Source organism: Prionailurus bengalensis, chromosome C2 (assembly GCF_016509475.1).
Source record: "Prionailurus bengalensis isolate Pbe53 chromosome C2, Fcat_Pben_1.1_paternal_pri, whole genome shotgun sequence".
In the NCBI taxonomy this organism is placed as follows: domain Eukaryota; kingdom Metazoa; phylum Chordata; class Mammalia; order Carnivora; family Felidae; genus Prionailurus; species Prionailurus bengalensis.
In genome coordinates, this window is record NC_057350.1 from 14,939,274 (window position 1) to 14,954,564 (window position 15,291).

The 15,291-nt window shown below is 41.8% G+C and overlaps 1 protein-coding gene across 1 annotated transcript; it reads left to right on the plus strand.

The window, feature by feature from the left end:
- The first annotated feature begins 1,712 nt into the window (after positions 1 to 1,712).
- Positions 1,713 to 3,818, plus strand: CLDN8 (claudin 8). The gene has a single exon (XM_043593765.1). It carries the CDS (start codon positions 1,898 to 1,900, stop codon positions 2,573 to 2,575), a length of 678 nt encoding a protein of 225 aa, XP_043449700.1. The 5' UTR covers positions 1,713 to 1,897; the 3' UTR covers positions 2,576 to 3,818.
- Positions 3,819 to 15,291: the final 11,473 nt, after the last annotated feature.

Consider the following 15,291-nt stretch of genomic DNA (forward strand, 5'->3'; position numbering starts at 1 on the left):
CTAGTGTTAAATTTTTTTTAACTTTCAACCTGTCCATTCTAATAAAATAAAAAACTGGGCTACCATCCACTTCTTTTGCTTTATTTGGTTTTCCAAGACAGTTCACTCAGGCATCTTCCTCTTCCCCTCCCTACCGTATACCATTTTTGTTCCAAGAACCTGTGTGTAAACTACTCAGATTTTTGGGAACCATTAAAGTCTCAGAGTTTAATAAGTGAACAAGAAACATTTTCCACCATACTCAGATTTCAGGTAGTGCAAGGAAACAGGGAAGAAGTAAAATTGTACAAAAAAAAAAAAAAGGCTGGTTTTATGATGTAAAGATAATATTAAAGTACAGCTTGAAATCTGAAAAGACAGGACAGTCCAGATGATCTCCAGAGAAAATTGCTAGTGGAGGTTTCCCAAATCAGCGTGTATGTTTATTTCAGTACCTCCATTGTTAACATCATTATTTTGAGAAGAGACAGTTCAAATTGCTCTACATTTAGGGGCTTCTATCTCCCCCTGTGGACATGGTATTAAAGACTAGTTTAGGGGCCCCTGGGTGGCTCAGTGGGTTGAGCGTCTGACTTCAGCTCAGGTCATGACCTTGCCATGGGTTCGAGCCCCACATCAGGCTCTGTGCTGACAGCTCAGAGCCTGGAGCCTGTTTCGGATTCTGTGTCTCCCTCTCTATCTGCTCTTCCCCTGCTTGTGCTCCCTCTCGCTCTCTCTCTCTCTCAAAAAATAAATAAACATTAAAAAAAAACCAGTTTAGAGACCAGTTTAATTAACACCCAATATAATTCAGTTCAGTGGACCCCGTCAGCTTATCCTATAAATATTTTATATAGAAATATCAGTGTTTTATATAGATGCAGGACTCTTGTACCATCTGAAGAATTCTAGTTCCTTCAGTTTAAGAAGACAGAGCAGCAAAGATAGAGCCACAAAATTAGCTAAACCTATAAATCGCTTCTTCCACTGCTATTGTGAGTGCTTGCAACATAAGAAAATCATGTGGATGAATTTACTGTCTTTGCAAATGCTTTTCTTACACATCAAGATTACCAGGAAAACACCAATAAATAGTTTTCCTGGCTCAAAAGAGAACACTATGTGTTCGGTGCCACAGAGGAGGACAACCTTGTATATTTAATTACTTTCATTTAATTTTGTCCCGTGGTGCGATGCGTTCCCTGACTTCACCGTGGTAGAGCTTGCTTTGAAGTTGTCGACAAATTAAATCAACCGCTTGGATCACATGTGTCCCAAAGAATGTGGTTTCCCAGGTATGAGCAATCTATCAATCCCCTACTCTCCTTTCACTTTGGCATTTTGACAGTCCTAGCCAACTTCTTAGGTAGATATTTTATTTTGTACCTTGATCACAGCAGCTCTTATAAAGACTTTCAGAATTACCTGTACAAAGTACACCTTTGATGTTTGCAAGAGGTTGGTGCATTTCTCGATGATTGTGCAAACATTCATAATTATGCCCACGGGTAAACATACTGCTGTCTTCTTGGAAAACGGAGAAGGACAAAGAATGTTTATGTGCAGGGCCAGTCATTCCAAGTATCTCTTGTCGGTTTAGACACACCTGGTTACCATCCCCCCCCCCACTTATTGGCCAGGAAAGTTGCCCCACCTGATTTGTAAGTTTACCTGTCCTAGTCAATGTGTGTGTGCTCGCGCACGCGTGGTGGCTGGGGGCGGGGTGGGGGGGGGGACCTCAGCCAGCCCACACTGGATTAAATCTAGCTAGAAGTAGCCAGAAAGCTCTTTGAAAAACCACTGGCTCCGGGTTCATTACTACAGGAAACTTGTTCTCTCCCGAGGCACAGAGAAACCCGCTGCAGAGCAACCCAGCAGGCTCAGGAGTCCAGTGGGATAAAACCCATCCCGGAGGATAATGGCCACCTATGCCCTGCAGATCGCTGGACTGGTGCTTGGTGGCGTTGGCATGGTGGGCACGCTGGCCGTCACCATCATGCCTCAGTGGAGAGTGTCTGCCTTCATTGGAAGCAACATCGTGGTGTTTGAAAACTTCTGGGAAGGACTGTGGATGAACTGCGTGAGGCAAGCCAACATCAGAATGCAGTGCAAAGTCTATGACTCCCTGCTGGCGCTGTCTCCAGACCTGCAGGCATCCAGAGGGCTCATGTGTGCTGCTTCCGTGCTGTCCTGCCTGGCTTTCGTGACTGCCATCCTGGGCATGAAGTGCACCAGGTGCACCGGGGACGACGAGAAGGTGAAGGGTCACATCTTGCTGACGGCCGGAATCATCTTCATTGTCACAGGTCTCCTAGTGCTAATCCCTGTGAGCTGGGTTGCCAATTCCATCATCAGAGAGTTCTACAACCCGATAGTGGAGACGGCCCAAAAACACGAGCTTGGAGAGGCTCTCTACATAGGCTGGACCACGGCGCTGGTGCTGATTGCTGGAGGGGCACTGTTCTGCTGTGTCTCTTGTGCCGGTGAGAAGAGCAGCAGCTACAGGTACTCCGTACCTTCCCACCGCACAACCCAAAAGAGCTATCACGTGGAAAAGAAGTCACCGAGCGTGTACTCCAGAAGTCAGTATGTGTAGTATGGTGGCTAGTCGTTAACTTGACCGATAAAGCCATGCCAATGACTAAAGTGACCGCTGTTCTCTAAAAATGGAATCCAAAGGAACATTGATTTGCCATTCTTAACTGCCTAACACTAATTACAGGAACCGTGCATTGGCTATGTAGGCTTCTATGAGCTATTTCAGCAGAATGAGATATCACACACCGTGCTTTGATTGTTCTAGGAAGTGTAGTAACATGTTTTCTAAAATGATTCATGCGTCTTTGTCTTTCACCAGTTACTTCAAAATGACACTGTTAAAGACTGTCTTGTTTCACAAGTGTGATTTCTCTACGCCACAGCGTTATGTATGGAGATCAGCGTGTCTGTATCTCACATAAAGAGAGACAGGCTTATATGGTTCTATTTTAAATGAAATACCGATTCAATACACTGAATAAATAAAACTCAACTATTGCTTTTCAAGGGAATCGGGGATAAGATTGAAGAAGGTTAATATTAATTGTGTAAAAACAGCTTAGCAATTAATGCGCGCAATTCCTACAGAAGGTTAAAATGGAGGTTTTAATCAGCAGTGTAAAGGAAGTTAAATGGCTTTCTGATATCCTGTTTTTCAAGCTAAAAATCCTAACTCCTTTATCCTCTTTCCCCAGAGGCCTTTCTTTTCTTGTATATTAAATGAATATCTTTTAAAAGGCAGATACTGTTGTCGAGGAGCTTTGCATTCAGACTGCTTTTCCAGGGCTATCCTGAGAAGAAAGATAAAACTGTAGTCCGAGAAACATTGAAGATGTCAGGAAAGGGAATTTTGTTTTTCCCCTGAAGTTTTTGTCATTGGAGGAGGATGCATTTTGATGAGAAATCATATATGTATGTGAATATTTTAACAGCCGTTTGACTATAGACTTTGGGCATTTCTCAATATAAATAACAGGATAGGAAAATGATATCTCTTGGTTTTTAGTTGCTCCCCCAAGCAACAAAACCAGGTTGTCTTTTGCAAGCTGCACCTGCTCCTAAGGTGTGTGTAGATGGCTAGGTTTAAATTGTCATTTCGATCCCATCAAAGATACATTTTTTACTTGTTCTATTTTTTATTCATTCTTACTGAGGTATAGAAATACTCTAGCTTTGAGTCTCCCCCAAAGTTGATGCAACTGATAATTCAATTTGAAAGTTTGTATCCACATTCTAACTTAAATGACCATACATATCTGCTTTATGTCCTTTATATTAATAAATTGTGCTTTTTATATAAATTTGATGTCTTTCCTTCTTCTTCTTTTTTCTATTTATTTACTTGTTTTTTAAAACCCTAATATTTTCAAATTTTCAATTTTATTTTTTTTTTATTAAAATTGTTTTAATGTTATTTTTGAGAGAGAGAGAGAGACAGAGTGAGAGCAGGGGAGGGGCAGAGAGACAGGGAGACACAGACTATGAAGCAGGCTCCAGGCTCTGAGCTGTCAGCACAGAGCCTGATGCGGAGCTCGAACTCACGAACAGTGAGATCCTGACCTGAGCCAAAGTCAGACGCCTAACCTACTGAGCCACCCAAGTGCCCCTCAACTCTTCAATTTTAAAAAGAGGCCACATTTGAAAGATAAAGGTAGACTCGTCATTAATTTTTGAGAATATAAAATACTATATGTTGTTTAACGGCATTATTCCTTATAGCCACTGGATTCATACACTAATTTTTGATGCAGACAATATATTTGTAATGTATTAAGATACTGCTGTAGGTTCTAACAAATTGATATACTGTAAATATTATGTATGTTTAAGCCATTTCTATGAAGCCACTATTAAGTCATTTTTGTAAAAACTTTGCATAGTTAAGTACATTTTTACATCTGAGAAATAGCATCAATTAATATACTGGCTAATGTCTTAGGGACGTAAGTTATATTTGGACCTCTACTGAATTATATCATCAAATATTATGTGGTTAGTTCAATGCACAGATGAGGACACCTGGGAATTGTTCATTGATTACCCAGTAGAGTCAGGAGAAAGAATAAGGACCATGTGACTTCGCAGCTCATGCTTTTTTTGTTCAGGGAAAGTAGATTTTCTTCAGCATCTTTCAGCTTATCAACGGATCTTTGTATGTGAAAATGCCATGCTTATCTAGTATTAGTTGAGAAAACTTCTAGTGTTTTTTTTTCTGGGGTTGGTGATTTTGCAATAGCTAAGTGCTAATTTATCCTAAGCATGCTTGGCCCCTTGGGTCAAACCATTCATGAGAGCCGAAATCAGGGAAAACTGAGTACCTTGGAGAAGTAACCCAATCCTCTAAATACCGGTCTTTACCAATGCGCTTTTTACCTAGAAAGCTCTCCCGAATGCCCCACACTCAATTTTTATTTTCCACTTCTTTTCTCTACCACAATGATAACACTGCTAGTTTTTCTAATGGCGCCACCTCTTGAAGTCTCTCCCCAGTGTTCCATGTTTACTGTCATCTCATCTCTCTCCTACCTGGTTGAGAAAGAAAGTCCTCTAGACTCACAGCCCGCTGGGTTTTCTTGCCCAGCCGCCCTCCACATTCCTATCTCAGTTCTTCCTAAGATGCCCCTCACCCCCTATAATCCTTGTAGAAATGCTCCACTGCCATAAGGTAGGTCCAAATGCCTTGGTGGGTGATAACCGACAGGCAGGGAAATGTCTTATAATCTTCATGGCAAACTGTATCACATCAGTGTTTTTAGCCAGTATGGTAACAATTATAAAGTCCATGTTCAGAAACCAAAATAACTCACATGCCAAAGGGCTTCTTTCATATTGTGAAAGAGAAGTCCTGGAATTAGGAAATGATTCGATTACTGGCAGGCTGAGCATGTTTTATAATGTAGCTTTATAATGTATTTTATGGAAGGACACCTGAGTGGCTCAGTCGGTTAAGCGTCCGACTTCAGCTGGGGTCATGATCTCACAGTTCGTGAGTTGCAGCCCCAAGTCGGGCTCTGGGCTGACGCTCAGAGCCTTGGGGGCTGCTTCGGATTCTGTGTCTCCCTCTGTCTGCCCCTCCTTCTCTCTCTCTCTCTCTCAAAAATAAATAAATGTTAAAGCAAATTTTTTAATACTGTATTTTATAAAGAAACAAAGTAAAGTAATAGAAAGAACACAGGGGACGTGGTTTGATACCTTACTTTAGAGCTTAGAGCTTTTTCCCCCCTCTTTCTTACTATACCACCTGTTGCCTACACTAGGCACCCCTTCTACCGATTCTGTATTCCAAATGACTCCCTCCTGCACTGCAGAGACAGTTTTCAGGCTGCCTTATGCTAAGTTTCAGGGATCCAGGGATGTTTTTGTTTTCAAGGAATCTGTGATCTCGTAGTAAGAGACCAGCGCAAGAAATATAGCCTTCACTTCATGCCCACCACGTGTTTGGTGCTTTTTTTCTTTACCATAGCGGTCCTCTAAGAATTCTGTAAATTACATATGAGATCAGGAGGACACCGTGTCTCTCATGTTATATGTAACGTGATGTCATATGTAACGTCCCGTGTCTCAAAGTGATGTTACATGTAACCTCCCCTGAAAGAAATATAAATGTATGTAAGTAAATAAAGAAACAAATAAAAACAAACATTTGTATATAATAAATATAAATATACAAATAAATATAAATAGATGTCTATGCATTAAATATAAATAAATATTTATATGATATATATACCCTAATTCAAGAGCCTGTGTTCTCCCGCATATTGTCTCCCCAAAGGCACCCCTCCCAGACTAAACTTTGTGAACAGCAAATGTGATCTCACCACCTCGTCTCCTAGGTCCCTGGACCTCCCTGGCCACAGCACTCTTCCTCCCTGACCCCCAGGGTGGACCCCGTCACCAGTTTGTGCTACACTTTTCCTCCCCTCTCGCTCCCGTCTCAAACTCTACCTAATTTGCTGCTTTCTAGTCCCTCACATCCATCATTTTTTTTCCCTTGGGACGCATTGTCTTTTTCTAGATTCCTGTCATCGGCCTTGTGCTTCAAATTCTCCGGGCCTCCTTCCTTGTCCTGAGGAAGCCTCTCTCCCAGAGCTGCGGGGACAGTGCCCCTGCAGCCCCTCTTTCCAGCTCTGCCCCCACCCCCTGTGTGCAAAGCACAGCCCGGCTGGAAGCCCGCCAACAGGCCGAGCCCAGAGGCCTGCTTTCCGCAGAGCTTCGGGCTCCACCAGGTTTAGGAGGAAAGAGCAGGGTAGTGTTCAACTCGGAGATTAATGAGACTCAAGGGATCACTGGCGCCGAGGCCCGAGGCCAGGCCTAAAGTTCTGAGCTGGGGGCAGGGGGCCCATGGGGGGCTTGTGGCTTCCAACCGCCTCCCAAGTAGTCCTGGGACGAGGGAGACATCGGCACTTCTGTGTAGTCACAGGGGGATAATCTCAGAGGCCAGGGAGACTGTGGGAGACTCACGCAGAGGCTGGGCTCCTTCCTATTCGGGGCCCCCTGAGGGTGAGGATGCCAACGGCTGGGTGCTCAGAGGTGACTTCCTAGGGCTCCCGCAGGGTGATGGCAGCTTTCGGGTCGGGTCGCGGGGTCCCTGGCCAACGGAGAGGACTGCTGTCACCCCTAGGGCGTGCTGTGGCTGTGGTTACGGCAACTTAACCTCCACAAGGAAAGAATTGCAGATCGAATTGCAGGATTCAAAGGCTTCTTGTTACCGGGGCGCCTGGGTGGCTCAGTCAATGGAGAGCCGGACTTGGGCCCCGGTCATGATTTCGAGGTTCGTGAGTTCGAGTCCCGCATGGTTCTCATTGCTGTCTGTGCAGAGCCTGCTGCAGATCCTCTCTCTCTCTCTGTGTCTCTGCCCCACCCCTGCTTGTGCTCGCTCTCTCTCTCTCTTTCTCAAGAATAAACATTAATTTTTTCTTAAGTCTCCTTGTTATTACAATAACATGGTTTCCACGTTTAAATTGTCTGCAGGAAACTGCGAGTTGAGGAGAGTCCGTGTTGAGGTTAAGAACTGGATGTTTGGAAGGCCAAGTAGACACAGCACAGAGCAAACAGACGAAAAGCTGCAGTCCGTGAGGAAAAGCACAGAGGCCCCGGAAAACCCATTCAAGGACCGAAAGGGCCAATTCGGAGAAAGAATAAAGACCCGATGGAAGGATGGGCGGTCACTGAAAAGGAAAAATCAGGGTTTAAAATGAAAGGCTCAAACTTGCAGATAGAAAGGGCTCATTGAGGTCCTGGGAAAACTAAAAAGAGTTGGGAGCTAAATCCTGCAAATGACACCAAAATCAAACAAAACAACGGGCAACAACAAGAAACCCAAGTATGCACGTTTGCATCAATCATGAGAAATTACTTAACAATAATGAGCAAAAAAAATCATACTTGCATCCGATTCCTTTAAAGTTTTTTTTTTTTTTTATTTTAAGAGAGAGAGAGAGAGAGAGAAAGAGAGAGAGAGAATGAGCAGAGGAGGGGCAGAGAGAGGGAGACAGAGAATCCCAAGCAGGCTCCAAGCTGTCAGCCCAGAGCCCCTGGCAGGGCTTGAGTTCATGAACCCACCAACCGTGAGATCATGACCTGAGCCAAAATCAAGACTCGGGTACTTAACTGACGGAGCCACCCAGGGGCCCTGCATCAAATATTTCTATCACTAACCTAGAAGTTAGAAGATGGCAGAGTAAAGACAGCAGGAGAGCAAATCCCCACCCTAAGGAGTCTACTCCCAGGAAAAACCCGCATTCCCCTGTGAGTGAGAGAAAGGAATTTTGTGGCTCCTCTAGGATCCTACAACTCTGTCCCTCAGACAGCTAATTTGAAGGCAATACTAAAGCAATGAATGGCAGAGGGGACATGGAAGGGAGGACTTGGTCAGCCTTGACTCTTGCAATAAACAGAAGGAACTGGTTGGCCCAGACCTGGAGGAGGGTTTGCTCCAGGAAAACATTACAAATATGTCACTGTTGATGTTCGAGTTCAGAACTACTACTGCCTTCCCGATCCTGCAGCTAATTTGACACTTTTAGTATGGAAAGCAGAAGAAAACAAGAACGTCCAACAGTCCAGCCTCAGACTTCTTTTTTTTTTTTTTTCTTCTGACCTTCTGCCCCAGGCTCCAGTGCCCATAATCTAGTTGTGTCATTTCTTTGCCATCCGGGATTGTTTCCCCGAGACCTTGATGGTCTCCAACGTCCTCATCATCCTTTATGGTCAGGTGTGGTTGAGCCCTGGTTCAGCAGCAACCAGAGCTGCTCTCCTGGTTCCCTTTGGCTGCACCCATGTACCCCCAACCCCCTTCCAGGAGAGCTCAGTGTCAACCCAGTCCTGCTGGGAGACAGATGTGCACCAACTGGGCTGCCTCTCTACCTGGAGAGCAAGCTTAGTCTTCCTTACACTAAGAGCTCTGTGGGCCCCTTCCTTATTCCCCAAATCACTGTGGGTCATAAATCCTCTCTGGCCTATACTGCTAAACCCTGTTTTGTGCCCGTTTCCCTAACTCCTCTTCATTTGCCAATAAGTACATACGACTATATCGGAAAGAGAAAGGAACTTTCATAAAAATACAAAGACTCAGGAGAAATATATTCCATTGTAAAGAAAATGCAATAAAAAAAAGATAAAAAGTCAGAATTGAACATTCTCCTCATTCAGGAAAGAATTTATACACTCTTTCTTGCCAATGGGTTAAAAGAAAAATTGGATTTTCTTGTTTTAATTTTTTTTTAATTTTTTCATGTCTATTTATTTTTGAGAGAGAGACAGAGACAGAGAGACAGAGTGTGAGTGGGGGAGGGGCAGAAAGAGAGGGAGACGCAGAATCCGAAGCAGTCTCCAGGCTCCGAGCTGTCAACACAGAGCCTGACGCGGGGCTCGAACCCACAAACCGTGAGATCGTGAGCCAAGTTAAAGTCCAGCGCTCAACTGTCTGAGCCACCCAAAGTGCCCCTTGTTTTACTTTTAATTTTTTTTAAAGATGAAATAAATTCTACTAACAGACAGCCAAACAAAATAAAACAAAACGGGAAATCATCCATATGCCCACCTCCTTCTTACTTGGGTTTTCTCCAGATACCCCACCCTTTTCCTTACTTACCAGTCTCTAAAATCATCAGCTTTGTTGCTTCTATCTTTGGTTAATTTTTGCATTTTGCAAAAGATGTGTGGGAGGGATGGTGGGAAGGAAAGCCCATGCTTAAAGATTTTGTTTCCTTTGTTTTTGTCTGCAAGCTAGTGAGAATATAACTTGGGCAAGAACCATAAATGAGTCTTTCTACGTCTTTTTTTTTCCTTTTCTGAATTGGACCAGCTTTCCTATGCTTCCTCCCCGCCCCCCAAAGTAGAGATGTGAGTGGATATCTGGAAATCCTCTTTGAAGAGGGAACTGTGATTTATTAGGTGCTAAATTGTAAAAATGCTTTCGAAATTAAACTGCCCTCCAGCTTTAAAGCAGAGAAGCCTTCCGAGAGCAATGAAGCCTGGTCTCACAGCCCAACTGTGGTTGAACACTGAATCTTGATATAATGCTTTTACTTTTATCAAAGGGAGAATGAAAAGAAGAAAAAAAGATTCGGTGCTGGGCTCCATTCTGGTTGTTTCCTACTGAATGACAAACTGTCCCAAGTCTTGGTGACTTAACACAACAACCATTTAATATATTATGATTTTGTGGGTTAGAAATTCCAGCAGGGTTCAGCTGGCCTGCAGTACTGACTGTAGCTGGTCGTTTGGGTCCAAAGAGCCCATGACAACACTTTGCCTCACGGCCTGGCACTTGGCAATGATGATTCAAGGTCTGGATTCAGATGGGCACCTCTCTCTTCCTGTACGCGTGGTTTTAGGGCTTTTTCATCATGTGCTTCCAGCAAGGTAGTCAGACACCAAGCATGGTGGATGAGGCCTTTAAGGATCCAAGGGTAAAAAGCAGTACTTTCGACAAGCCTCGTGTGGCTTCCGCCATTTGCAATTGGTCAAAGGCATCGTAGGGTCAAAGATGGAGAATAAAACTCTAGTGCACCATGGGAGGGCTGGCAAAGAAAGGAGAGCCATCTTCAATGCACGCTAAGTGAAAGCGAAGTTTTAAGAATTTGAAGCGAGTATTTTCTTTCAAATGGACTTACTTCATGAAATGTAGGCATTATTTAAAAGGTGTTTTGTATTTTAAATCAGATAAAAGGAAACATCTTTCTTATTGGACAAAAGCAGGTGTAAGGACAAATATAAATAAAACAGAAGAGGGCTTTTTTCTCCCTGTTGAAAATAAGGGAAGAGATTTCTCTCTCTTCCTTTTTCTTAGAACATTAAAGCATTTGCTTTAGAAAACTTGTAAGTGCTTTCTCCTTACTTCGAAATGTGCATAAATCCTTAAAAAAACTGTCTGCTTTGTGACCCAGAAATGTCTTTCCATAGAACTTGGGGGCTCTCCCTTTTAAATGCAAGCGTGAGGGAGATAGCACCCCATCTCTGTTTTCTGTGGGAGTGTCAGGGGTGCACCAAGTTGAAAAACAACTAATCATAAAAATAGGAGAAGTTTGTTTCTCTTCCAGATAATGTCATTAGCTAACGTAGATTATCTCTCTAATTACCAGGTAAATTTTGGGTGAACTGTGTGTGACAAAGGTGTTCTGGAGCCCTTTTTTTAATTTTTTTTTTTTAAAGTTTATTTTCTGTTTTTGAGAGAAAGAGAGAGAGAGAGACAGAGCGTGAGTGGGGGAGGGGCAGAGAAAGAGGGAGACACAGAATGGGAAGCAGGCTCCAGGCTCTGAGCTGTTGGCACAGAGCCTGATGCGGGGCTCGAACTCACAGACTGTGAGATCACGACCTGAGCCGAAGTCGGACTCATAACCGACTGAGCCACCAAGGGGACCCCTGTTGTGAAATCCTTTTGCATGAGGAATAGTTCATTGTTTGTCTTGAAAACATGTATGGAATGGGTGGTATTCACTTGACTGTGTAAAAAGGCAAGCTTTCTCTCTGTCTTTGTAATCCCTTGGCCGATTTCCTGTCATGCTCATTATATTCTGACTTAATGCTTATTCAACAATGAAACTGATTTCTTTCTCTACTACCTTTGTGGAGAAGATTCTGGGTTGGAAAATTTTGTTTTCAATTACATTTCCCTGACATAAGCTGAGATAAGAAAAACCATAGATGAGAAAAATTTCCATAATCTAGAAACCTATGCTTGGTAATACTCAGAGATGTTTCTAAATGTTTTGTAAATGGACTTTTATCTGAGCACTACTTACAAGGATGAAAATTGGAAACAATCTTAAGTGCCCCACAGAGAAAGGTTAAATAAGACATGGTATGTCTGTCTCTCTCTGTGTCTCTCTGTCTCTCTCTCTCTCTGTCACACACACACACACACACACACACACACACACACATCACACAAGGAAATACGTAGAAAGAATTGGATTAAAATGCAAACATGTGTTGGCGTGCCTGGGTGGCTCAGTTGGTAAAGTGTCCAAGTTCATCTCAGATCTCAGGTCATGATGTCCTGGTTCGTGAGTTCAAGCCCCACGCTGGGCTCTGCGCTGACATCTAGGAGCTTGGAGCCTGCTTTGGATTCTTTGTCTCCCTCTCTGTCGGCTCCTCACCCGCTTGTGATCTGTTTCTCTTTCTCAATATAAACAAACATCAAAAAAATTTTTTTAAATGTAACCATGTGTGATTATTGTTTTCTTTTAATTTTTTTCTGTAATTTTATTTTCTTTTTTTTTGTAGTTTCATTTTCTAACGAGCAAATATTTTCATAGTGAGAAAAAGTAAATTTATAAATAAATGTATTTTAAGGATAGAAGTATATAGAAAACACTGGATGGTTGACTTAACATGCCAGAAAATCAAAACAGAACTGTGGTGGGAAGGGGTGGGGGAAGATCATTAAATTCTGAGGAAAATGATAAAACTCTGGGGAAAGGTGATGATAAATGACAAAAGAGAATAAAAAATGACGGTGAATAGGAATCAATGCCCATTTTTTCCAGCCTTGTGGAAATAAAAACAGCTGGTTTATAACGTTTCAAGCAAAATTAATAATATTAAGTGAAGAGCAGGAGCTGTCTGATAAAGCATTTTGGAAAGACTCAATTCAAAAAAAAAATGTTCAATCAAATAAACAAATATAAGTTGTATATTTGAGTTCTACGGCTAAACAATAGCACACCCAGCAAGTAGGTTTTTGTTCCATTCTATCGTTTGACTTTGATTTTTGCATTTAATCCTTTAAAAAACTGTCTCATTCCTTAGAGAGAGAATTCATTTTTTTTTTAGCATGGTAACAGGTAAATATAAACTTGTAAATTCCCAGGTAGCTAATTTGTTTTAAGCTCCTTTTGTTAAATAATCCATCCTCTGTAGTTTGCTGATGCATTATTTATCAAGTAGTAAATGCATACATGTCTCACTGTCTGTTTCTGGGCTATTTATTTTGCTTCATTGATCTCTGGATCTTTTAAAAGTAGATTATCGCTAATTGATATAAAGGCTGGTAGTTTCATCAAGTCTGTGGACACTTGTCTTGAATATACTTCAGTTCTACTGACTTCTTAATGGGAATACTTGCACAGAGTGTTTGCCTCAATTCACTGCAGAATGAACACCAAGAAGGAGAAAATGTTGTATCAACATTGAGGAGACTGGGTCAAATCATTCATTTTTTTCTTCCTTCCTTCCTTCCTTCCTTCCTTCCTTCCTTCCTTCTTTTCTTTCTTTCTTTCTTTCTTTCTTTCTTTCTTTCTTTCTTTCTTTCTTTCTCTTTCTCTCTCTCTTTCTTTCTTCCTTTTTTTTTTTAATTTTAATGTTTTATTTATCTTTGAGACAGAGAGAGAGAGCATGCAAGCAGGTGAGGGGCAGAGAGACAGGGAGACACAGAATCCGAAACAGGCTCCAAACTCTGAGCTGTCAGCACAGAGCCCAACGTGGGACCCAAACTCACAAACCATGACATCATGACCTGAGCCAAAGTTAGACACCCAACCAACTGAGCCACCCAGGTGCCTCTTTCTTTCTTTCTTTCTTTTCTTTCTTTCTTTCTTTCTTTCTTTTGTTTTGTTTTATTTCTTTACTTTTCTTGCAACTGTGGCAGGCATTCTTAGTGACTGTCTTGCTCACATATATTCTTACCAATTTCAAAATCCACTGTGAGGTAAGAGCAGTTAGAACATAAAGGGCATTAATCAATTGGAGAGGGCGTTTATAAATCAAAGTTTAATCAGAAGGTCTTCTACCAAAAATCTATCAGGCACAGTGTAGAAGACTAGAGCCTCATTCCAGAAGTCAGGATTCTAATGCTTTCTCCATCTAGCTGTGTGGATTTGAGCAACATATCTAATTCTTGAATCTGTTTCTTCTTTGCTAAGATAAAAACCTATGAGGTAGACTAGATGATACCTTAGAACCCAATCAATGTCTAAAATTGTGAATTTTGAGGGAATGGTATCAGGTTCAAAAATACAGATGTCACTTTATTTTTGCCAATGGCCTTGATAGAAGGTAATTTTAGTGATATTTTGGAACCGTAGTCTTCCCATGCTTGCTTTTATTTATTCCTGCCCACAATGATATCCTGGAGAAGGAATCTGAGAAAATTTTTTTTACTAGATTTGCAAAGGCTTACAGACAGGTAAGGTATCTATGATTGTGGCCATATTACCCGGTTTAGGATACATGTATCTCTGACACCCAATAACAATATCTTATGTTTCCCTTCCTCAGGTACCTGGAGAATGTTTTCAGGTATCTGGAGAACATTTACGTAAGAGCCAAGTTCATAAATGGTAATAGAAATTGCTGAATTTTATTTATATAGGTCAATGAGCCAAGTGGTAAACCCAGAGAACAACAAGTAAGCTACAGTCTTTTAATAGCGAATCTTTTGAGAACCTGATGAACTGAGAAATTTCCAGAAGCATAGATTTGTGCCTGCCAGGTCTTCAACAGACCCAGTACACTGGGATTACTATGAAGTCGGTCTGACTCACTGGGTGGCATGAAATTGGTCTCCCATCTCAGTTTACCTTACCTGGGGTCTCAAACACATGGCGTCGCAAATCCCTCAGTAACAGAGCATTGGGAGGTTACCATGTGCCATTTGAAAAAAAAAAAAAAAAATCTTGGATTGACTCAGACCAAAATTCTGTGTTGAGTTTCTTTGAATCGAGAGCCTGAAATCCAAAACCCATTCAATCTGATTATTTGTTTGGTAATCAAAGTCAATCTGTTAATTTGGTTCTGTTTCTGATTACATGTATCATATGTATGTATACATAATATGTAAAATGTTATGTAGTACGTTATGTAGTACGTTTAAAGACGTAGCAATGTACAAATATGGAAATCACCTCAAGCTCCACCTGGAAGAGTTAAGAGGGTAAGGAAGTGGAAAAGCAGCACATAATTGTAAATGTATCAGAATCTGAAAGCTGGGCCTTTCCGTCACCTTCGCTTCTCATACACTAGTATCACTTCCATTTTGGTGGCAGAAGGGGTTGGTTTGTATCCCAGACATGTTGATAAATGTAGTACCTCAAATTAATCTCCTTTAAATATTCATCCAGTAGTTATACAGTGGCAACAGTACAAACTGATTTATTTTTGGTTACCTTAATATATATGTTCAAACAAATTCACTTACTGATTCACTTCTAAGAATTAAAGGAAAGCCAACATTGTTTAAAAATCTAGCGAAACATGTTGCCATCAGAGAAGGCAATGGACTCATTGGTCTGGGTGTTAAATGCTCCAAGGAAGTAACCCCTGCCATCC